Source organism: Xenopus laevis, chromosome 2L (assembly GCF_017654675.1).
Source record: "Xenopus laevis strain J_2021 chromosome 2L, Xenopus_laevis_v10.1, whole genome shotgun sequence".
NCBI classification, from domain to species: Eukaryota; Metazoa; Chordata; class Amphibia; order Anura; family Pipidae; genus Xenopus; species Xenopus laevis.
Window position 1 is genome coordinate 120894570 of NC_054373.1, and position 24455 is coordinate 120919024.

At 36.3% G+C, this 24455-nt stretch overlaps 1 protein-coding gene across 7 annotated transcripts in view; it reads right to left on the bottom strand.

Annotated features, from left to right (window-relative positions):
- LOC108708455 (phospholipid-transporting ATPase IH) overlaps window positions 1-24455 on the bottom strand; it is a 97864-nt gene that overhangs the window by 52654 nt on the left and 20755 nt on the right. For all 7 annotated transcript variants that reach the window (XM_041582388.1, XM_018247185.2, XM_041582389.1 and 4 more), the window contains exons 2-3: window positions 11723-11845; window positions 957-1046 (exon numbers count right to left, since the gene is read on the bottom strand). In XM_041582388.1, the coding sequence (XP_041438322.1) occupies window positions 957-1046; window positions 11723-11845 (213 nt within the window). The remainder of the gene's footprint in view (window positions 1-956; window positions 1047-11722; window positions 11846-24455) is intronic.

Here is a 24455-nt window from a genome sequence, read left to right on the forward strand (position 1 = left end):
CTACTCAAGCCTCTGTAGCTTTTACATATGTTCAGCAAGTTTTGCAGCCATTGATCAAACAATAAATCTAGATTTAAACATGAAATGTTACACTATCCCAGAGCTCATTGGGGAGGTGAAGGATCTGGAACGGGATTCAAAATTAGCCATATGTTTAGGGTTTTACCTAAAGGACATACATTTAATGGGGCAATGTGGAGTCAAAACATATACAGTATATATATAAGCACTTCTTTACAGGAACAGTGAGCATGAAGGTGTTGGCCACAAGTAGACATGGTCGAAAAAGTAATCGATGCCTGAAAAACCAAGTAAGTTAAAGAACCAACTTCTGGGGGTATTTTTTCTTATCATTTTCCCCCAAACATGCTGCCTGAATCATAATATCACCATCCATTGTAGCTCTTACTGCAATTAAAGTAAATCTAGAAACAATGCACAATCAGTAAAACTGTTTCTCATAGAAATGTAAATTCTATTTTAAGAGCTCATGTCACTATTGGTAAAAAAAAAAAATACAGATTCTTTCATTAGCAGATACCTCATGTAATGCTTTGATTCTGCTTGGTAATGTTACAATCATGATGACAGGAAATGGATTTTTTAATCTAATTGGGAACAATATCAGGTCTAATGTGTTGAGAGCTCTAGTCATAGCTCCGACAAGCAAACAGAGCAGTATGTAACCTCTCCTGTTCATAAAGAACTCAAGTAATGCAACGTAGAATCTTGTATAAACATGTACCTGTAAGACTCAAAATGTTTTAAAATATAGATCACAGGATGTGTTTTCAATATATAGTGAAGCTGATTTTACTTTGTTGTCTTTTCTGGGTCACTTAATTTGTCCTGCTATGGAGAGCTGTATTTGCAAACACTAAACTTGTACTTATTCCTTTGCTTTTCTATGCACCTAGTTACGTTACAACTACCCCCCACAAAATGTAATTTCATACCTGTACAAGGAAAATGATAAGGAAATAGAAATTTGCTATTCTTCTGAATTGTTCAAACAAATTCTTCGGTACAAAGTTCCAGAAAGTGTACTGCAAACAGAAAAAAAACAACTCATTAATAAATTAAGAAACATCTCATAAATTGGAGCATATTTTGTCATTAAGCACCAGAATGTTTTATGCTATTACAAAAATATAAACAGTGGAAATAATTGCAAAATAGATTTATACACAGCAAGAATCATGCATTATTAACAAACAGAAATAAGTTCTTGTATAAATGTGCGTAGCCTAAGGATGGCTTTCCACCGTATCATTGCCATTAATACAATGTTCAATAAATAAATGCCATCACAGCAGTAACAAAACTGCAAACCAACTCCAAATAGTGGTACATTAATTCTCAGTGTAAGACTCTTGGATATACTGTTAAATTGTTGTTAATGGGAAAAATAAACCTTAGGGCATACATTCACTTTACTAATGTTCAGTACAACAACCCATCATGTTATTTAGCACAGAACACTTTATTTATCTGCATATAAAAGCTGGCTCTTATCAGTGGGACCTGCTAAAAAGTTTTATATTATTTTACAGAGACTTTAGTCAAACTTGTGGTGAACAAAATTTCTGTGAAACATTTCCAGTCCCTGTTTGACTAGCAAACATAGCTGTGACATACTGTGCCTTTACGTCTACACTTAAGCACACTGTGTTGATCTCAGTGACTATACAAAACTACCAAAACTTGATTTTCCTGTACTTGAAACTAGGGGATTGCTACTTTGTGACTTCCTTTCTTTATCATCATTATTACACCGGGGAAGTGACTGCAGGTTTCCATTTCTTGACTGTCTATTGCATTGTCATTTAGCCACTTACAAGGTATAACCTGAAAACATTGAGCTAGTCAGCACTAGATACACAAGGATTCATTTATTTATGCATTAGATGTGAATGCAAGAGAATGAGGGGGTACAATTTTGCACACTCATACTTATATCCACTTTAATTTGTTTCTAGAGTGTTGGCTTTAGAGTGGGATTTCTGAGAATATTATGCCGCAGACATAGATAACCGTAAGGCACAATAAGGGTCGACCTTTCTTATTATTGTATGTTATTGCAGCTCACCAAACTCAGCTATAGATTCCAAGAAATAACTATAATTATTTTTGTTGCAATGGCCAATGCAGAGCCTGAGTATGGACAGGCAACTATTGAATGCACTGGAGCTTTTATACTAGTGATCTTCAGGAAAACCTAGAAAATTGCAAATACAAAATCTTTCATATGGACATAACATCACGTCATTGGTTAAACCATCTGTCCATTGGTATTAACCAATCACAAGGCACCAACTAGGGGTGATTTATATCTATACATGCACTCTTTGACTGATACACTTGACAACGTGCACACAGGAGCCAAAATGTCACATATTGTACTATATTGCAAGTACACTAGCATTTGTGCTCCCTGTATCCTTTATTAGTGGACACAGTATGATGTTTTGAAGCTTGACTTAAGGTGGCCATACACAGGCAGATTATAGCTGCCAGTTTGGCTCCTTCAGTGAGAATTGGCAGCTTATCGGCTCATGTATTGGGCACTCCGACAGGCCTACCCAGCCAACATCAGTGGTCTGATCATTTGGCCTATCGGCCAGATATCACCCACATCAAGGAGGGCATATTGGGGAAAGATCTGTTTGTTTGGAGACAAGCAGATCTTTCAATGTAAGGCCAGCTTTAAAAGGTTGATATATAATGTCTGAAGGAGCTGAGCGCTGAGCGCCAATTCTACTTAAAGACATTCTTTTAGAAAGAAAAGGTTTATGGGGCACTGTATCAAAAGTTTGGGCAAAATCCAAGTAGACTACATTTACTGCTAACTACTACTAACTTCATCATAAAAAGCAATTCAATTTGTTTATAAATCGATGCTACTAGTAGTACTTATCAAACTTTCAAATAGCTTGCCAACTACATACGTGATGGAAAAGGTATGGGCCTATAATTGCCAGGTTGAGAACATATTATATTTTAAAATATTTCAGTCGACTTTCCATCAGTCCATTGGTTTAATACCAAATAAAAAGGAGCTAAGTACTTGAGGGTGTATACCATCAGGCCCCTACCCTTGTTCACATTAATAAGGGGATATTACCAATTCTTTCAGATACTTTCTACATAAAGCTGAATTTGTACATTAGTGTAAACCAACTACAGCTCTGGAATGTCAAGCTCTTTTTGTTATGCCTGGGTTATGTACACATTTATGCCTAGGTTGTTTGTATAAACCCATCAATATATATATATATATATTGTCTTATCATGCATTGTTTTGTTATATGGCCTGTTATGTTTTGAGTAGCCGAGGATGAGTAGAGTATAACAGTGCTTTATGAGCAGGCTCATGCAGCCATTATACAACAGTAAGCAACTCTAACACCACAAGCTGTATAGAAAGTATGCACAGTATAAGTCTTGAGCACAGTGACATCTACAGGCCACTTGTATAAACGCCACAAGGCGAAATCAGAAATAACTGATGAGAGATATGCAAATTATCGTGGCTATCCAATTATTGTGTGTGCATGCTGTAGATATTATATTAGCCAAAGAATAAAAACAAATGTTGTTTACCAGGTCCTACATTTTGAGCAAATTAACTCTGTAGGGAATATTTAAATTGCTTGTTTGGTGGCCCCACAAACAGACCCAAACTCATACTATTTAGTTGGATTGTACTTAATTATATTAAATTATACAGTACATAGGCAGCTTTACAAATACAAATAATAAGCTCATAAAGTTGCAAATAACAGAAATATGCAGTGCTGAGCTCATTGCTACATGCAGCAAGTGGGTAGTTATAGACAGTAGAAGTAAAAGGAGAAATTTTCCAGTAATGAGGAAATAACTCTGGGGTGACTGTTGTGGTGGCTATGTTTCAAAGGGAATATATAATTGTATAATGCCATTAGCACCCATGCAATATATTTGAACAAAAATATTAAAAATAGTTTCTAGCTAAGACAAAATCCCTTCAATAAATTCACTGGATGAATCTTTTCTAAGATGCCATATGTTTCACGGACAATCAGTATTCAAGTATTACAGGGCAATAGGAAAAACAGATTGTGCCCTCAGCTACATGATCCCGCCAGTACTGAGCAGCTCAGGAAATCAGATTTTGTAATCTTCCCAGATTAAATGTGAACATGCATTGGTCTTAGTTTTTGGCAGTATGATATAGCAATGTTCCCCTCATGTTATGCTTTCCTTACTATACAGTACTATACAGTATATTACTATATTACAAGAACATTAAAAAAATGATTTTCACAGCACAGTTGTACATAAAAAAAATCTTCAAATAAAAACATTAAAAAAAACTAGAGATACAGTCAAGCAGACATACACTAGGGATTTCTTTGGTGGAATTTATCAGCTATATTTTGAGTAGCTGGTGCCACTATAGCCTGCACGCCATAGTGGCTAGGATATCATTTCCCAGGGATAATCATGTGCACCTAAAAAAAGCCAGTTAGCGGATCTTGATGCTGACCCTAATTTATGTGCTTTTGGTTTAAGTTAACTCATAGTTGGACATCTTCCTTTGCTCAGCATTTATTCACAGAGGTTAAAAAATCACCATGTGTAGTATCAGCCCAAGACATAACATATATAGATAGATCAATTAAAAGAAAACAAGGCTCACACAGCCAACCCAAAATATATATTACAGATACATAATGGGGAGAAGAGTAAGCTATCCAGTTATACAGTATGTTTACACAGTTCAAATGACAGGATTAAATAAACAGGACTACGAAGCAGCAGAGTGAATGGTTAGAAACGGAGAAATAAAAATAAATAAATAATTAAAAGGGGGAAGCGAGCAAATGTGCTCACAAACTGTATTCATAATACTTGGGACAGTGATGGTTAATTTAAAAAACACGGGCAAGTGTCAAGACTGTATAGAGAAAAAACAGGGTGGAGTCAAAAGAGGATGGCTGCCAAGGATCAACGGGAACAGCTGCAGTTGAAAAAAAAAGAATAATTTCACGCTATCCAAAAAGTAATATTAATCAAACAGTAATACAGAGTACAGTTCTGTATGTTTCACATAAAACACAGCAGAACAGTAATACACAGTGTTCTCCTCATAAATCAGTGCTTTGACCCCCAGAGTGCAAGTTAGTATGGATAAAAATAATTATGAAAATATTCAGATAAATGAACAGAAAAAATAAATGAATTCAGAAGAAAATGCTGCACTTTGATGTACCTTGGACAATTCCCCTAAGGCAAGTCATTAAATACTACAGGTATGGGATCCGTTATCCAGAAACCCGTTATCTAGAAAACCCCAAATTACAGAAAGACAGTCTCCAATGTAATCAAATAACCCAACTTTTTAAAACTGATTTCCTTCTTCTCTGTAATAATAAAACAGTAGCTTGTACTTCATCCCAACTAAGATATAATTAATCCTTATTGGAAGCAAAATCAGCCTATAGGGTTTATTTAATGTTTAAACAATTTTATAGTAGACTCTAGATCCAAATTACTGAAAGATCTGTTGTCAGAAAAACCCCAAGTCCCAACCATTCTGGATAACAGGTCCCATATGTCTATTAATTTGGGGGCATTTATTTACACAAGAACTGAATTCTATTATTTAGGGTTATCCTTGAGTTACAAATACCTTTATTCTCACTACACTTCTGTTTCCAAAAGTCAGGAACAGTTAACACAAAGCAACATACATGAGAGTCACTTTGCAATAGTCAGCAAGAAAACTACCCGCAGCATAGATTACATCTCTAAACAGAGATCAAATTCTATTGAACAACATAAAACAAAGTGTGTCAGCTAACTAACAGTTCTTCAAAACCTGAACCACTGCAAAATCCATCTCCTCAACTGGCTTAATATGCTACCTTATACCATCACTAAGGACATGGAAATTAGCACAACAATATGACTTTATATTCATTATACAGGTATATCTGTGATAGCAGATGTGGACTGTATTTTGTAATATAAATAGTGGGGCAGCCTCTGAGGATGTGAAGCCAACATTCTAGCATCCTTACAAGTAAAAAATAATATTTTTCATTTTAGTTTGAGATTTTATGTAAAACATACATCAGTGTGTAACACATTGGGGGAAATCAAAAAAGTGTATACCAAGATTATGCATGAGTAAAAGTTGAAAACAAATATATCTGACACCAATAAGCCCAAGAAGACATTACAGCTAGCCAGCGTTTAAAGAGGTGCTGAAATAGCAAACTGGAGAGCTGCTAAATAAAAAACTAAATAACTCAAAATCCTCAAATAATAAAAAATTAAAACCATTTGCAAATTGTCTCAGAATATAACTCACTACATCTTACTAAAAGTTAACTCAAAAGTGAACAACTCCTTTAATGGCAGATATATTCACAAAATTCACTCCTACTGGATACAATTCTAGGTAGTTACATTTAACAGTGCTGTGCAATATGGTGGGAGTTTTGGGAGTTGCAGCTGAAGAATCCCTGGAACAACATCAGTGACCTACACCAACATCTCCTTCTAGCAGTATTTTCAATTACTGTCAAACACTGTTTTTATAAGAAAAAAACCCAAATGTAACCAATAGTGACATAGAGGCCATGCATCTAATAAAGATAATGTGGTGAAGATGTGGTAGGTTGAATTATACATACATAATTAAATGCTACTAAAGCTAGAAAGGGAATCCTTTTGTACCACTGGATTTAATCCAATACAGACAGGTGCCTTAGATATTTTAATTTAACAGCTTTTCACATTTCCAGATATAGAAGTATGAAGGATAGATGCCACTAGCAAATATTCGCTTGCCTTCCTTCTAACCACTCTCTTCCTAAATGTGACTTCATAAACTGTGATACAGACTGCAGTACAATTTCCCTCTTCTAAGTATCATGTCTGCTTGCTCAATACAGACCACTAGTGATAAGCGAAAAATGTCACTATGTACAGATTCACCACAAACTTCTTTTTGGCCAGCAGCCAAAGGGATCTGAGCCTATCTATATAAGCACATACACATAAATATACTGTATGCTTTATTCATTTTATGGTGCACTACAAAACAGCATTTAAAAGCAAACATCTTATTGGTTGACTCTAATGTAGTATGCTACAAAAATGACAAAATATGCAAGACAAAAAGGTTTCAAGAATTTTTCGCAACGGCAATTGCTTTATTTCACTGTTTAAATAAAAACTCACATAAATATTACCGTAGCTTTATACATAAGTACAGTATCTAGTAAAACTATTTTGCAAGAGGAACTGTAAATCAGGCAACTCCGAATTTTTTTGTAGAACTAGCCTGGCCTCTGTTTGAGACTAAATGGCTAAAATTGTAAAAAGGAGAAAAATAGTATAGGGATATATCAAAAGATCAATCAAGTTTCAGAACTGTTCAGAATATAATAATGTCTTGGGCATGTGAAAATATTTTTTAAAGAATGGTATCTTGCTCAAAAACAATGGATTATATTATAAAAGCTCAACAGAACAAAAGAGCATCAGTGTCAGAAGAACGCTACATTTAGGGGGTTATTTACTAAAAATCGAATTTATTTCATATTTTTATCAAACCAAGCTCATCCAAACTCCGATCCAGGATTTTATCTTATTTATCAATAAAGTAACGCGAAAAAGTCGGGTTGGGAAAAAACTCTATAAAATCGAGCAAAATCCCAAATCATACAAACTTTTCAGATTCAGATTTGACATATTAATTGCTTTAAAATATGGACTATTTATTTAAAATCACATCTAGCATACAGAATGTTGTGCAGTTTTTAAGAAAGTATCCAGTGCTCAAACAGGACATTATTGTATTAGAGAGGGTACAGAGAAGGGCAACTAAGCTGGTAAAAGGTATGGAAAATCTTAGCTATGAGGAAAGACTGGCCAAATTGGGGATGTTCACGCTGGAGAAGAGGCGCTTAAGGGGAGATCTGATAACTATGTATAAATATATAAGGGGATCATATAATAATCTCTCTAATGCTTTATTTACCAGTAGGACTTTCCAGCTGACACAAGGTCACCCATTTCGATTGGATGAAAGGAGGTTCCGCCTAAATATTTGGAAGGGTTTTTTTACAGTGAGAGCTGTGAAGATGTGGAATTCTCTCCCTGAATCAGTTGTACAGGCTGATACATTAGATAGCTTTAAGAAGGAGTTGAATGGCTTTGTAGCAAGTGAAGGAATACAGGGTTATGGGAGATAACTCATAGTACAAGTTGATCCAGGGACTGGAGTCAGGAAGGATTTTTTTCCCCTCTAAGGCAATTGAGGCTTCAATGGTTTTTTTTTTTGCCTTCCCCTGGATCAACTGGCAGTTAAGCAGGTTAAAATAGAGTTAAAAGGTTGAACTTATGGATGTGTGTCTTTTTTCAACCTAACTTACTATGTTACTATGATTCAAAGTGGCTTGCCGGAAATGCGTCCCACCATTTCTACATTTGACTCTAAGTCAATGCATTACAGTCCTTGTGAGGGAATAAAAATCACAATGAATATTCCTTTTTTGATAGTGAGACAATGGAAAGGAAGTACAGTTATACATGAAATCTAAGCTTGAAATCACATTTTTACAATAATAAAAGTCAGTAACTATTAATGATTACACAAATGTAATATGATTACCAACCAACCAATGACTTTTATCAGAATTAAAATGGTTATAGCAAACCAATACAGTAAGCACAGGTCTATACCTATTACGAGTGCATACAAACCACATTGGTGTTATGGTAACCTGAGCATTTGCTGTTGTCACATGAACCTAGCCAACTGCTTTCATAATAGCAGACACCTATACTTAACAACTAAAACGGGGGGTTTAGTTACAAAGTTATCATGAAATAGGAACTCCCTCTCTCTTGCATGTTTTTAGCTAGTTTGCCTTGGGGTGCTCCAAACCCCCCCCCCCTGTATTTTAAAACTACAGCATACTTTATACATGAGGTTCACTTCATAATCTTTATGTTATTTTAATTAATACATTGCAAACGCAATGCTGTATATTTCAGCTCTCCACTGCTCTTTGGCACGCTAATGAAATTGTGAGTAGTGATTGCTCTCTCTCTTTTTCCATTTGGTCCTCGCAATCGTCAGTGAAACCAATCGTTGAAATAGGAGCTGTTATGTCATTTATTAATGGCTGCTAAATAAAGCACAGGTTGAATTATTAGGCCTGAGTTCTGGTAAATAAGGAACACAAGATCATTAACTGTCGAGTCTTGGCTTCTGCATAGCTTCAGAGCAATAAATGTTTCTTGGGGGAATCTCATTGTATTAAATTCTGGTTCAGACTGTGTTTTGAAACCAAATATCATTATGTAATTGAATAGAGCAAGCTTATGCCACAGTCACAAAAAAAAAGACAAACAAACCTCAGAACACAGTGATTTTCTGATTACCTATGCATGGCTGCAGTACTTAATAGCAGCCCTGCAATCAGCTAAGAGCAAATTCAGTCTCATTTCAATTAGCTCTGGATAAAAAAAACAAGTGTTACTTTATTAGAAAAAAAACACCTTTTTATTTTATTTGATTGCACTTATTACTGAACTTGGAGCACTGGAGAGGTAATTCATCCATTCAGAAATGCACCTACCAATTCAGTTTTAGATGGCTGATATCCTAAAGGGGATCTAAAACCAAGCAATGAATTGACGTACAAACGTACTCGGGATGTTTCTTTCAGCACTCTTTATATTCATGCATTTTCCATTTTTAGCAGCTTCAGAGGTATTTGCCATTTTAGACTTCTGCATATAGGACTAAATTACCATCAAAACAAAACCACTAAAATGACTTAAAAATGTGAAGTAAAGTAACACATTTATTTCTGTATGAGGGCCTTTCTGAAATTCCTGACAAAGAACATTTAATTATTAAAAAACATATTGTTCTGCCATCCCCATAGATTTGTGTTAGCTTAGTCAATTTGTAATACAATGAACTTGTACTTAACTTATTATAAAGAAAGACAAAACCAATCAAAAATCAAAAATGATCAGTTATTTGTTTTTAAGTAGAGCTCTGTGGAAAATTGTGTTACTTTATTTTGGAGATGTCTGCATAATGGATTTCCAGATAATAAATTCCATACCTTTACCACAGGTATATTAGTATAAAAATTAATTCTTACTTGTAAATTGTACACAACATTTTCTTTCTTATAATGTAAATAAGTATTTGAAGCCAAATAACATATATTAAATTTTAAACTAGTCAGGATAAGAAATATATTTAAAGGAACAGTAACACCAAAAATGAAAGTGTTTTAAAGTAATGAAAATATCCTGTAATATTGCCCTGCGCTTGAAAAACTGATCTGTTTGCTTCAGAAACACTACTATAGTTCATATAAACAAGCTGCTGTGTAGCAATGGCAAAAATTGAAAAAAAAGGCTATATGGCACAGGTTAAATAGTGTAACTAAATGGTGCAGGTTAAATAGTGGATAACAGATAACACCATTATGTTCTACGGAGCTTATCCTTCCAGAGAAGAAAAGGCAAAACGTATGCACTACTTCCCTACAAATGCTTTTAATCAGTATCGTTTAAGCTCACCCTTGTGTATATAAAAGCAGAAAAACATGTATCATAGCTCTAGTTCAGTAAAACGAGGCCGCCATTTTGGTAAAGGATTACAGGCTTCCTCTTCTTCACTATTGCGCATGTGCAAAAAACCACTCCCCTTGACCCCTGGAGCGCATCATAGATGATGTCACGCTCAGTACTCATAGTGAGACTGATTTGCATGTGCATCATCGTAGAAGGGAGGAAAGTTGCACCTCTTAAGCATGCACAATATTAGATAATTTGACCCAATGTGACTTAAAACATAAGTAAAGCTCTACGACAAGTGTGTTAGACTAATCACTTATAGAGAGGAGTTAATCCAGTGTCCCTGGTGTCTGTCAGTAGGAACCGTGCTCGGATAATAATGCGAGCACAGGACTCCAGTGACGTCACTGATTTTTTTTTCGAGCTTCCTCCCTACTCCCCGAGGCAGCCTTGCCTTTCCTTCTCCTTTAATTTTTTGATGGTACTGTTCCTTTAAGGCAAATATGGACATCTATTAACAGTCACAATAAATAAGCTTTGTGTGGTGAGGCTCATGCAGCAGTGTGTCCCAAATGCATCCCAGTGGTGCTCAAACAAATAGAATATTTATCTGTAGTTACAATACAAGGGATGTGGTGCAACACGTAAACCTGTTATAGTCTGTTATGCCTAACACAATCTGAGAAATCAGGTAAGCCTATGTTAAAAAAAATATTTATATTTACTTTTGAAATTTCAGATGTCAAAAAGAAGGTATATTTTCCTTTTAAGCAACATAAGCGACTGATATTTGTTTTAAAAGGTTTTATACAGAAACTTTCCCTCTTGTGACCTCCACGTGAACAATGGTAAAAAACCATGACTGAAAATAGCTTAACCATCCTTCTTGGCTTGTACCCATAAACTTTGCCTTAATACTGACCTTGTCTACATAGCCAATGCTGCTCTCATGCAGCAAATTAAAAAAAACTGAATTGGCAAGACAAAAGAGCTGCATTAAATGTGTATATTGTTATTGGTATGAGTCATAAAGCACAAGTTTCTATAAACAAGTTGTAACCACATGATGCCATAGTCAGGTAACCACACAAGTGACTAGTGGAGCAGTAAACAATCTTACCTTTGAGGAGACTATCCTGTTATCTGGATACCTCTGAGGAATGTAAGCCTCAGTGCCCGGAGGGGGTTGTTTGTGGCCAACATAAATAGTTCTATTGTCTACCCAGTTCTCTTCTCCGGCACACTGAAAAAAGAATAGAACATTCTAATTAATTACAGGCTAACGAAAATCAAAGTAGTTTTGAACAGTAATTATTATAATCAGAAAACCAATATTATTACAATAGTTACTTCCCCAATTTATCTGTATCATAACACATTTCATCCAAAGGAATGCTTCTATATGCTTGAGGAAAATATACATTTATAAATTTGACAGCATGTGAAAATGAATGCACTCCTGGTTTGAATTTCTGGGAATTGCAGTTTCAGTCCCTGTATATTCCAAATTTCTCTTTTATACACTTTGTATTCTAACAAGAAGGGCCCTTCTGATACTTTGCAACTATGGTTTTAAAGCAAGACCGCAACGATTTCCTTTTAACTGGAAAACACTACATAATACAGTGGAGCTATATATATGATAAAAATGATGCTAATGATCTGCTACAATAGAATCTCATTGGCAAAACTTATTTATATAAACATTTATCCCAGAATCAAGTATAAGGAAACTTTCAGAAGACTGCCTTTTATAAAATTATCAGGGTTATTATACACAATGAAATCCAATTACAATTGTTATTTACTGTACTAGTGTATTTAGCATTATGAAAGTAAACATCTAATAGCTTAAAATGGGTTAGGGGTTAGAATCAGTTTATATTTTGATGCATGACTCCCAGCATTACCAAGATAGTCAAGGTATGTTGTGAAAGTGTTGGAAGTTATGGTTCTGTAATAGTGACTGCGCATGTGTTTTATTGCAAATCAGATGCAAATGTGTGGAAGTCCGTCTGGGGTAATTTCTGGTGTTTGGTGTGAGTGACATCTGCGCCTGAATCTTTAGGCACATGTGTGCTGCATACCTCCCCCTCCCAACAAAAAGATGGATGATTTTTTTGATCACGCCCATTTTTGGCCACACCCCCTAATTACCATGTCTATTTTACAAAAATGGCCAGGTTATTAAAGTTTGAACACATTTCTGTGGTTTTTATGTGTTATTACAGTTTTGCTAATGAAGGTGAATTGCCCTTTAAACTGTGAGTCTAAGTTCTCCAAAGAGACTGCTTATCTCAGATTGTTACAAAAGTATCTAAGTGTCTATTCTGGGCTCTCTGCCAAAAGTCAATTAAGTTAACTTTGTATATTTTTTTGGCTGTTCAGAGCAGGAGATCAAAGAGAAAGTTGGGACATTTCAGTAACAAACCTGGGACTGCTGGTTAAACTGTCAAAATTGGGACTGTCCCGCGAAAAACAGGTACAGTTGGGAAGTATGGTGCAGCGCCTATTGGCACTGGGTGCAAAGGGAACCCTGGAGCTACCGCCTGGTCAGGAGGTGGGTGTTATCTCCAGACTTCCCTTGTATCAATATATGCAGTAGTGCCTAAATAGGAAAAGAAGGCAGGAAGGACTGAGCGGTGCCAAGTGCAACTATAAGGGTCAGGGCACATCAGATTCAGGGAGATTAGTGACTAATCTCCCTGAACTGCCTCCCGTCGGCGATTTACATTCTTGCCTCACGAGGAAACTTCGGGCGACTTGGGAAAACAAATCGCTCCGAGTGCCTTCCCGTCGGCGATTTACATTCTAGCCGACGGGAGGCAGTTTGTGGAGATTAGTCGCCCCGAGGAAGAGGATATTTGTCACCAGGCAACGAATCTCCCCGAATCTGAGTGTGTGCCCCGACCCTAAGGAGGTGCAAAGAGCAGATTTTGAAGCAAGTGCCTTTAATGAAAGAGGTTTAACAAGCAACTTTTTAAATCAAAATGTTGTCTCTTCTAGTGCAGAGCGAAATTGCACTGCTCCCGCCTGAGGAGAGTTTCTTAACTTGACACTCCTGGTAACTTTACGAGCTGAAATTGATTTCTCTGCACTAGCGATCAGGCCCTACATTGACCCGCATGGAAGTTCCAAAAGGTAAGCATGGGGCACCAATTGAAAGGACGTTTTAAGGTGGCAAGTGGTCTATAAACACCCCTGTAGGCAGTATCCTAGCTGTCTGTCAACAAAATAACTAGCGGATTTCTCCGTCCTCTCTGCCTCTAGAAAAACACTGGCACAAAAAACACCAGTTTTTGCCTGAAAATGCACACTTGCGTGTTTTGGAGATCAGAGCAAATTGCCACCGTGGGTGTTTTTCTGGAGGTGGAGAAAATGTAATTTATGACATTAACCTCTGGTCTGATTCTTACATTAAGAAGTATATGTTACTGGAGTTTTACATACCATAAAGGATACTATTTTTAAATCTTCCGGTAAGATTATTTTTTCCTGGGATTTTCAAATAAAATTACGTTAAGTCTAGACAGAGTTCTAGTCTGAAATAAGTTAAGATCAGACAATTGAATGTCAGACTGACAATGACAATTGGCCCATTTGCTCTCAGTGCAAACAATTACAGTAGTTATTGTGTAGCACAGACAGTAAAGGCCTATGTTTCCTTTACTATCTATACTTACATAAATCTTATCAATTTCAGTCCCTACAAAGCAGTTTCCACTGTCATTTACAGTCCCTAAATCTGTTCAACACATATCTTCTTCTGAGCATAGCAGAAACATAGTGTATAGTAACATTGTATGTGCAATGCTAATATACAATTCCAGTTCACTGACAGTGTTAATTGTATTTCAATCATTTTTATTGGAATTTTCGTATAAACATACAGTCATTTAGTAACATGTTATCTCAGGGTAGATATATCATAAATGCAGATTTTAATATACAATAATATAACAATTGGACCTTTAGTGCAACATAACAGTGACAATTGAAGCTGGCAAGGACTGAGTTTCACCCTCCCTTACTGTACTCTGTATTTTGCACTGGATTAAAAAAGTGAAGTATGCTGATATTGCCCCAAAATCAGGCTGATTCAATGAGCACTGAGAAGTACAAATTTGCACCCTAGTCCTCCAGCACATGTGGCAGGGACATAAGTAAATGACCCGTCAGATCTATGGCCAATCTAAGCACCCAAGTGGTGAGCCAAATCAGACTGATTCAATCATCTGGCCTGGGGACAGGACGACATATCTGATTAAATGAGGTTCTTGTCGGATGGGATTTTCCAGTCTTCAAAATAAATAACTGACATGGTCAGCTTTGTTCAAAAATGATCACAACCATGCCCTGATAACTAAGTTTTCTTTTATAATTTTACAGAAAGAACTGTAAGTGCTATAGCAACCATTTTTATAATGCCCAAGGCTATTTTAACACAATTATTATTAGACAACTAAATGACAATGAACACTACATCTGGGCATGTCCCTAAAATGATTCTCTGCTGGCTCCTTATTTAAAGGGGGAACTAAATCTAAAATAGAATAATGCTAGAAATGCTGTGTTTTGTATACTAAATATAAACATGAACTTACTGCACCAGAAGCCCAATTAAACAAATGTTTTTTGCTTTCAAAGTTGGCTGCAGGGGGCTGTTATCTTGTAACTTTGTTAAACATCTTTGCAAGACCAAGACTACGCACAGTGTGTTCTGGGCTTCAGTTGGGATGTTAAGTTTAGGGATCATCATAAATTATCAAAACAGCAAAAGTCAAATAATATCTGCGATGGAAGCTGATATAGCAAGAATGATTAATAATCAAAACATGCAGACTGCTCCGGGTCTGCGGATACGAATCTCTACACGGTCCCCAGCTGCTCTATAGGGAAACAAACAAAGCTGCTCGAGGTCAGGTAAGGTCGGGAGGCTCCCCCTGCCTTTGAAAGTATGATAATTTCCCTGCAGAGCAGTTAGGGGCCGTCTGAAGTTTCCTATCCTCAGCAGTCAGAGCAAGTAAAACTAAGGGGGAATTTCACTGCATACAGTCAGGTTTATTATAAAAATTTTACACATTTTTTAAATTAAAGTATATTGGAGATAGATTACTTTTTCATTAAAGAAAGTAATAATGGGATTTTATTTTTTTGCCTTTACATCCCCTTTAATACAATTACAATAATACAATTTTTACTAAAAAAAAATCTTTTAAATAAAACATAAAGCAGACTTTATGAGACTGGGGTGACACTGGAGACTGAGAATGGCAAATGTGTACACAACTCTTACATATTTCTATTAAATCATGTGGTCTGCTGCAAACAAAATTAAGTAATTGATTATTTGCTCTGCATGATACAATGTACAAGTGTTCAACACACTGTGCTTAGCAAGATTTTCAGGTCTATAAGTAGAATCCTGTAATCCACCTGCCCATATATACAACTCCCTGTAGATATTGGAAGGGCCTTTTAAAGATAAATGGAGCTTTCCCATATGGCTACAAAGTGTCAAAAGCCAGTACACTTGTGTTGCATTATACAGTATTAACCTTTGTTATTTTCTGACTATATACCTTTTACCATTAGTTGCAAAATATTTAAGCTAGGAAACTATAAAAAACTGTTTCATGCCTGCAAATATGTCAGCTCTGATCTGTCCATATGTTCTTACTTTACTTTGAAAACCATCTCCTTTTTACACCACCAACCCTCTCTTATCAACTCTCGCCTTATCATCACTATGTACAAAATATGAAGTCACCCACAAAAATATGCCATTTTCACTGTGCATCATAATCCAATGGTGATTATAAATAAATGGTGGCGTGTAATAAAAGTTGCAAAGAGAAAAAAATTTGCACCAATAAGTATAAAAATTCACATTTCACAATGTAGTATTCTTCCTTAAACTGTTACTGCATTGCAAATTTTAATTGCGCACTTTTAAAGGAGAAGGAAACCCCCTGGGCGCAAAACCCCTCCCCCCTCCCCGGTGTTGCCCACTCTCCCTCCTCCCCCCTGGCCTACCTGTCCCACTGGGCAAATGCCCCTAACTTGTTACTTACCCTTCTGCGCAGGTCCAGTCCACGGAGTTCACAGATGGCATCTTCTTCCACGCGATCTTATTCCTGCTTTGACCAGCGTTTTGGCGCATGCGCAGTAGGAACATTTCGCCGGTACGGATCTACTGCGCATGCGCCAAAAGTCACAAAGTTTTCCGATTTCATGTGACATTTCGTGACTTTTGGCGCATGCGCAGTAGATCCGTACAGTCGAAATGCTCCTACTGCGCATGCGCCGGTCAAAGCAGCAAGAAGATCGCTTGGAATAAGATGGCGTCTGTGAACTCCGTAGACTGGACCTGTGCATTTGCCCAGTGGGACAGGTAGGCCAGGGGGGAGGGGAAGCAACACAGGGGAGGGGGGGAGGATTTTTGCGCCCTCTGGGTTTCCTTCTCCTTTAAGAAGTGCTTCAATGTATCATAATCATTTGAAGCAACTTTTTCAGTAAGAAGTTTAATTACTTTCACAGCACACTGGCGCAAACTATAAAATTCACAAACTTTCTTCCACTGTCAGAAGAGGTTGCTAAACAGTTACCGGGTTTGCAAAATCTATATTAAATTTGCACAAAGCAAAATTTTTTGTGCAAATGCATAACTTTTCGCATTGCGAATAGTTTTTCTGTTACCAACTTTTATTTAATTCCCCCCCTATAGACAGACAGATAGATAAATAAATAGATAGATAGATAGACTCTTCCTTCCCCAGGCAAGTAATTGGCTAGTACATTGAACACTCACAATCTATACATTTCCACTATCCTAATGTGCAAGTATTTATACCAAAGTGCTGAAAGAGACATTCCCTATTCCAAGTGCAGATACTTATAGCTTGTCAAACCTATTTTGGGATCTACTCTTTACTGTAATATCTAAAGATCAATTGTATATTAAGAATCTCAACATGGAAGCACATAATTTCAGTCAGAATTGCGCTGACCCAGTGCTGATACAGGAACACTTTAGGGCCATCTCCCACTTACTGTCATGTAGAGTCAATTGGCTACAGACAATGTTTTGATATTGCAGAATTTCTTGGAAGGATTTCTGTCTGCAGCTTAGGTCATGATTTATATTCCAATTGCCAATGTGTATATAACCCTACCAGTGTCGCACTATTTACAAAAGCAAGCTGTATGGGTGCATTGGTGCTTCCAGCAAGTGTGTATAAGCATTCATACCCCTTATTAAGTAGCTGTGATATGTAAGGCACCCACACTTAACAGAGTCATAATGACAGGTGTAACTACTCAACCTGCTGAAAAAATCAACTCAACTCTAGACCAAAGTACAGGTATGGGACATGTATTCCAGAATGCTCGGGACCTGTGGTTTTCCATATTTGGATTTTCGTAGCTTAAGTCTACTAGAAAATAATTTAAACATTAAGAAGGTTATTTACTAAACCTTGTTTTTTTTCTGGTTGGGGTTTTTTGGGGAAAAAACTCACATTTTTGTATGGAAAAAAAAACCTTGAATTTTTCGAGATTTATTATATCCCGAATCTGCAAAAGGTTTGAATCTGAAAATCCGCCATCTCAAACCTGTCGAGGTCAAGTATAAGTCAATGGGAAAGGTCCCTTTTACAATTTGAAGATATAGTGATCTGCAGGGGCGCTCGGCCAATGAGGCAGCGCCAGATACATTTCCAGGGACGGAAAAAAACGCTCCTGTACTTTTAAGAGCCGAATTTCCGGTTTTGAAACCGTATATTCGGCTTTTCTGGTGCAGGAGAGCACAGTTGCGCTCTTCGCACTAGTGTTCCTGCCTCGGATGCCTCCCCTGCAGATGGGTAAGCCGGCGAGGGGGGCGGCATTTTGAGGAGCAGCCTCAGACGGCTTCTTCACCGGAATCGCCGCTGGTGATCTGTGCTAGGTTTCATCCGATAATCCACAAAATTAGTGGTTTTTGGGCATTAACTCAAAAAAATGTGGGCGTCAAATCCAAAAAATGTGTACAATACAGATTTTTGCTCAATTGTATCGAGTTTTTTACCGACCCAAACTTTTTCGGGTTATTTTATTAATAAATAAGATAAAATCGTGGATGAGCGTTTGGTCGAGCTTTGTAATAAAAATATGAGATAAATTCAAGTATTAGTAAATGACCCCCTAAATAAACCCAAAAGCCTAGCTTTGCTTCTAATAAGGATTAATTATATCTTAGTTCAAGGATCAGGTACAAGGTACAGGTATGGGAACTGTTATTTGGAATGCTTGGGATCTGAAGTTTTCAGGATAACGGATCTTTCTGTAATTTGAAACTTTATAGACCTAAAGTCTACTAGAGAATCATTTAAACATGAAATAAACCCAATAGGCTGGTTTTGCTTCCAAAAAGGATTAATTATATCTTAGTTTGGGTCAAATACAAGATATTATTTTATTATTAATAGAGAAAAGGGAAATCATTTTTAAAATGTGGATTAATTGGATAAAATGGAGTCGATGGCACATTTTACTGAACGTTACCTCTTGCGCCAGAAAGTTGACATTTTTTCTAAGTCCCAAAAAACGCTGGCATCTGCAAATTTTTTTGGGGGTACCCTCCTTCCCCCCTACATTTCCTAACATATGGCACCTAAACTATACAGTTGGCACATGTAAAGGGCACAATAACAACTCTATTTTATTTTATGAAGGCTTGTGTAGTGTAATGTATTTGCTGCTACATATACGTCCATTGTACTTTAACTTGGCGCCGTATGCAAATTAGGCATCGCTAGCGTAACTTCGATTTGCTTGACAAATTAACGGTGCCCTGGCGAAACTTCGTCTGACGAAGTGCGGCGAAGTCAACACTGGCACAACTTCGGAGGTAAGTAAATTTGCCCCTAAGACGGATGAGAAGAAGAAGAATGTGGCCACTCTCTGGTATTAAGGGGTGCATTGTAAGTAATATGAGAATGCACACACTTTGGCTGTCAGCAATCATTAAGATCACATGAAAGTCAGCACGGCCTGCATATGATTGAAATAAGTTTATGGTTTCAGGCTTTAATAAGAACATTCTTTTGTAAGAATTCACTTAGGGGCAGATTTATCACCTCAGTCAAATTCCACCACTCTCTATTTATTTGTATGGGATTTTTTATCAATGGGTGAAAGTTAGAGTTCACCATTTGGTAAATACGTCTCTGATAATCGCATAGGAATAAATAGAGAGTGGTGGAATTTTACCGTGGTGAGTTTTAATTACACACAGCTTCCCTTTAGTGTTTCTGCACATAATGCAAAACACTCTTCATGCAGCCTATCAGGAAAGCCTGCATGAGAAACAGAGTTTTTTTTCCCTATGTAATTTTACTATCTGGTGCACATACCATTACCCAAGTTTTATACAGCAAGTAGTTAGAAGAAAACCCGAAGATGCACTCCACAGAGAAAAATGGGTAACAAAAATCAAATGAAAATTGTTCATTCTCATAAATAAATAAATTCCATAATGCAATTCCATATAAAGATTTTACTGGTTACCTTTTCTAAGGTAGGGACAGGTTAATATCATTTTGAAGTAGGTCAAAACAACCAACTGTATGTTTGTTTCCAATAGTAGGCCAGCAAATACTAATTGCTAATTGCAAAAATTTACAAAATTTCTAAGGATCCAGAGAACACAACTTAAATAGTATGGACATTTAGGTTAAGCATCCCTGGGACCACAGCTTGGGCACCCCTGATTTATAAAGTTATTTTCTGTCAAGAAGTACAGCTAAATTCAGTTTTTCAAGCAAAGCTGTTTCTGCTGTAAAGCATGCAGATGATTTATATAGTGATTCTTGTGCAGTGTTTAGCAATGACTTAACCAAAACTAAAGTATGTTAAAAAAGGTAAGTCAAGTGTCAAGCTTGTCTATGATTGAGGGAAGAATAAGCCGCACTAAGCAATGAACCAACATAAATAAAACATGCCTATAGTATTATTTTTATACATTTGTTGTGTATATACACGTTAATCCCAGAGGTGTCTCTTAATGCCTTGCTCCATTTTCACAATGCTTAAAGTAATTCAGGTGTGTTAATAATACTTATATTGTTCTGTACTTTCCATCATGAAGTCATAGGCCTTATAAGTGACCTCAAGTGTACTTATTTAATTTATGACACATGGATATCAAAGATTGGAATTGTGTCAGTACCAAAATAACCCTAAAAAGAGCATTTAGATCAACTCAACACTGCATGACTCTCTGATAAACTTCAAAATGTTTAAAAAAATTGAGCTGACAGTCTCCAGCATACCAATAAAAAATAAATATTGGGTGTTATATGGTATCAGTGCTAGTACCCCAAAACAGAACCCACAAAAGAGGTTTTACAATAAGTAGGAATAAGCTCAACACGTAACATTTAGAAACGGAAAGCACAATAACTGCATCCATCTATTAGTCTGCAAGCCTGCTGTGCCAACTGTCTAATTTTTATGAGTACACTGAAAACAAAAAATTATTAACCTATACTGGTATTTTCTGAGTTTTACTGTAGGGGTTGAGGCTTTCCAAGGACATGGCAAGTGGTGAGGCACAATGGAACCAATTTAGTGTAACCAGTACCCATCAGATTCAGCGACTTTCTTGCTTTTTTGATAGCATATTGCAATAGTATATACTGGGCACAACTGCTTTCAGAAAACTGTATTACAATCACACAGTTCAATGTAATGGCCTCGAAAGGGTCTTAACAAGCCTTAGCAGTATGATCTCCTGCATAATTTATTTAGCTTTCACAAACAGTGTTATGGATTTTAGAAACATGTTACATATGCAACTCAAAACAGCCACAGACATCACTATGCTAATGTATTTTTGAATATCAAAATTAAGTCTAAATGAGTAGAAAATAAAAACATATGAAGACATTTTAGACGTGTACAGTTAGTATTTTTCATGCACTTAAATGACCATGTGTCTATTACTAATTCCACTAATCTCGTTGCTATAAAATGACTAATCTGCTAGAAAATGTCTGAATGGTACTGAACAACAGAACCCGGGTAGAGGTAGGTATGTAACTGAAAAAAAGTCTGTCCCGTTTTTACAGCAATTTGTGTCTGAAATACAAAAAGTGTCATTTACGACCGATGCACTAAATTGAATAGAATTTAACATACACATAAACATATGATAATTTGCATAATTTAAGATGAAAATTAAATGATCCAACCCTGAATTTTTGTTCATATATGGGGATAATCCCATGGAGTGATTTACAGAAAGAATTCTAAATCTGTTTCCCATTATTCTTCAATTTATAACCTAAAACAACAAAAGGGACATGAATATTTATTAATAACCCTGACATAGTTTGGCAACATTAGACTTAGACTATTGGGTCAATATACATCACACAAAATGTTTTGAATACAGTAGGCTGTACCCCACGAGACCTTTCTTAGGCGAAGGTGGTCAACAAAAATCCCACAGTGACTTTCTAACATCAGTATGATATCAGTGTGATATTAAAGCTGTGCTCATCAGTTCAGCAGATGTGTGTCAGAAGTAATGCAATTCATGCAGAAACTGCATCTCAAGCAAGGTTTTTGCCATGGAAGTCTACCAAGGGAGAGGGTGGTGTTGCATGAAGCATGCAAATATGTCAATATTAGCTTGGAAATATGAGTTTCCCTAAAGGCCTATGAAAAAATCAAGACAATTATGCATTATGCCTGAAGACTGTTCCTTTATATACACATACGATTATTGTACTGTATTAAAGTTTTCATATTTTAATGTAAAATATATAAATGCAGTCTGGATTGCATTTGATGCAATTAAAAAAAAATTGAAGAATAAATAAATACTGTAAACCTATGAATAATACAGAGCCTTTTCCCAGTGAAATAGCCCTTAGTCGTATCAACCAGAATAAACATCATTATTTTCCTAACAGTCCAACCTTGGAAATATCCAACTAGAACTGTTCAAATGTAGAGAACAGTTCCATTAATACTAATGGCTGAATATGTCGCATCCCTTGCACTATTGATCTGTTGATAAAATCAAAGCTAGTAAAAGACAAACGGTCTTTTTATCGATTACTCGAAACACTGGAGTGATGTGAAAGCTGCCATTAGAATGATGAAATTGGTAAATGATAAAAATCAATGTTATTTCCGCCAATAAAATGCAGACCAAGCAGTAACCATGAAATGTTGCTTCAAAGTAGCAGAAATTATTAGAAGATAAGCTGATTGTGCAGCTGTAAGGAGCCTTTTTATCACAAAACAACAAATATGTTATATCAGAAGAGGCTTACTTTTTCCATGCAGAGCCCATATTATTTCTATATTCTTTTGAGATCATACACTGATATTAAGAAAAAGGCATTTTAAAAGTAAAGATTTATCTGTGGGAACCCACCACAACCTAATATATGCATTGCATTATTAATTCATTTTGCAAGATTTATATGATATGTCATGTCCTCCAACTCCTGTTTCCTCCAGGTATACACTAGCCACAAACCAGCCTGAATACAACTGCTCTTGTATGCAAATAATAGATTATGGGATCATTACAAAAATAAAAATAAACAGTTTCAATACATTATCAGGGCATAAAAGGGAAAGTGTTAGATCTGCAAAGCAATATATAAATAATCAAATATATACGTGACAACTGGGGAACTGCAAAAACAGTAGGAAAGGCACTAAAGGTAAAATATACAACCTTTTTGATTCTTATGTAAAACAGGTATAAAAGACATAAACACTACCTTCCAGGAATAAATATAAATGTATTTTTACAAATACATACCTGACTCCATGTTACCCCATGTTGCAAATTAGATACAAAAACTGATTCATACAAAAGGTAAGATGGGCCTGTACAATGTAAAAGGATTGAGGAATATAGATGTAGTATAAGTGTGACTTTGCAATGTCTGGCAGTTTGGTACACCATGGAACAAACACATACAAGCATAGACCCCCATCTTGATAAAGCATACACAGACGAATCAGTCAAGTAATAAAATCATTACACCATGTTATACCTACTCCATTATTATCAAAATAAATGTAGAATGCTGGTGACATGCAGTGCTTACACCAACATACATTCTCTGTAGTATAAAGTGAAGCAAGTTTATCCTGAATATATTTTTGTACACAGCCTAAAAGTTATATTATACTATTAATATAGCATTGCCTAGAGTAGAGTAAAAATTGGAAAGTGTCTCATAAAACTTCTGAGAATTCTGTGCTCAAAGGCTTTTCGGTGTCTACAGAATGTTGGCCTAGTTTTAATATGAATGTGCCACCAGGGACAAAAAATACAATGCCTTAGTAAAGCAGTTCCCTTTGTAAGGGAGACCATTGCACCCTGGAGTTTTGCTTTCTCTGCTTCGTCGTCATCAAAAAAAAAACCGTGCTTTTACAATACTAAAGAGAAAATATACCCCCCTTTTATGGCATGAGCTTTTTTTAGGCAGGCACCTGGCAGGTAACCCCCTCCCCCACCTTTTACTATTGTGAAGTGATAGATTCAGAGGTTTGAAGTCCTTTTGCTTGCTAGAGAATCTCTGAACCACCCACTATGGGAAGCAAAGCCTACAAGTCCCAGAACGCATCACTCTTCCAGTCTTGGACAATTGTTCCTACAAGTCAAATTCTGCACCAGTATAGCACTGCGCAATCCTTTTTTGTAACAGTAAGTTTTTCTTTGAATTGATTAGGGTGCATGTGGTACTGCAAAAAACTAGGCCCAAGCTCCATGATAAAGGGTAAAATAGGAGTTGTTCATTTCTATTATTATTATGTATTTACTTTTCTTTTTAACAGACAGT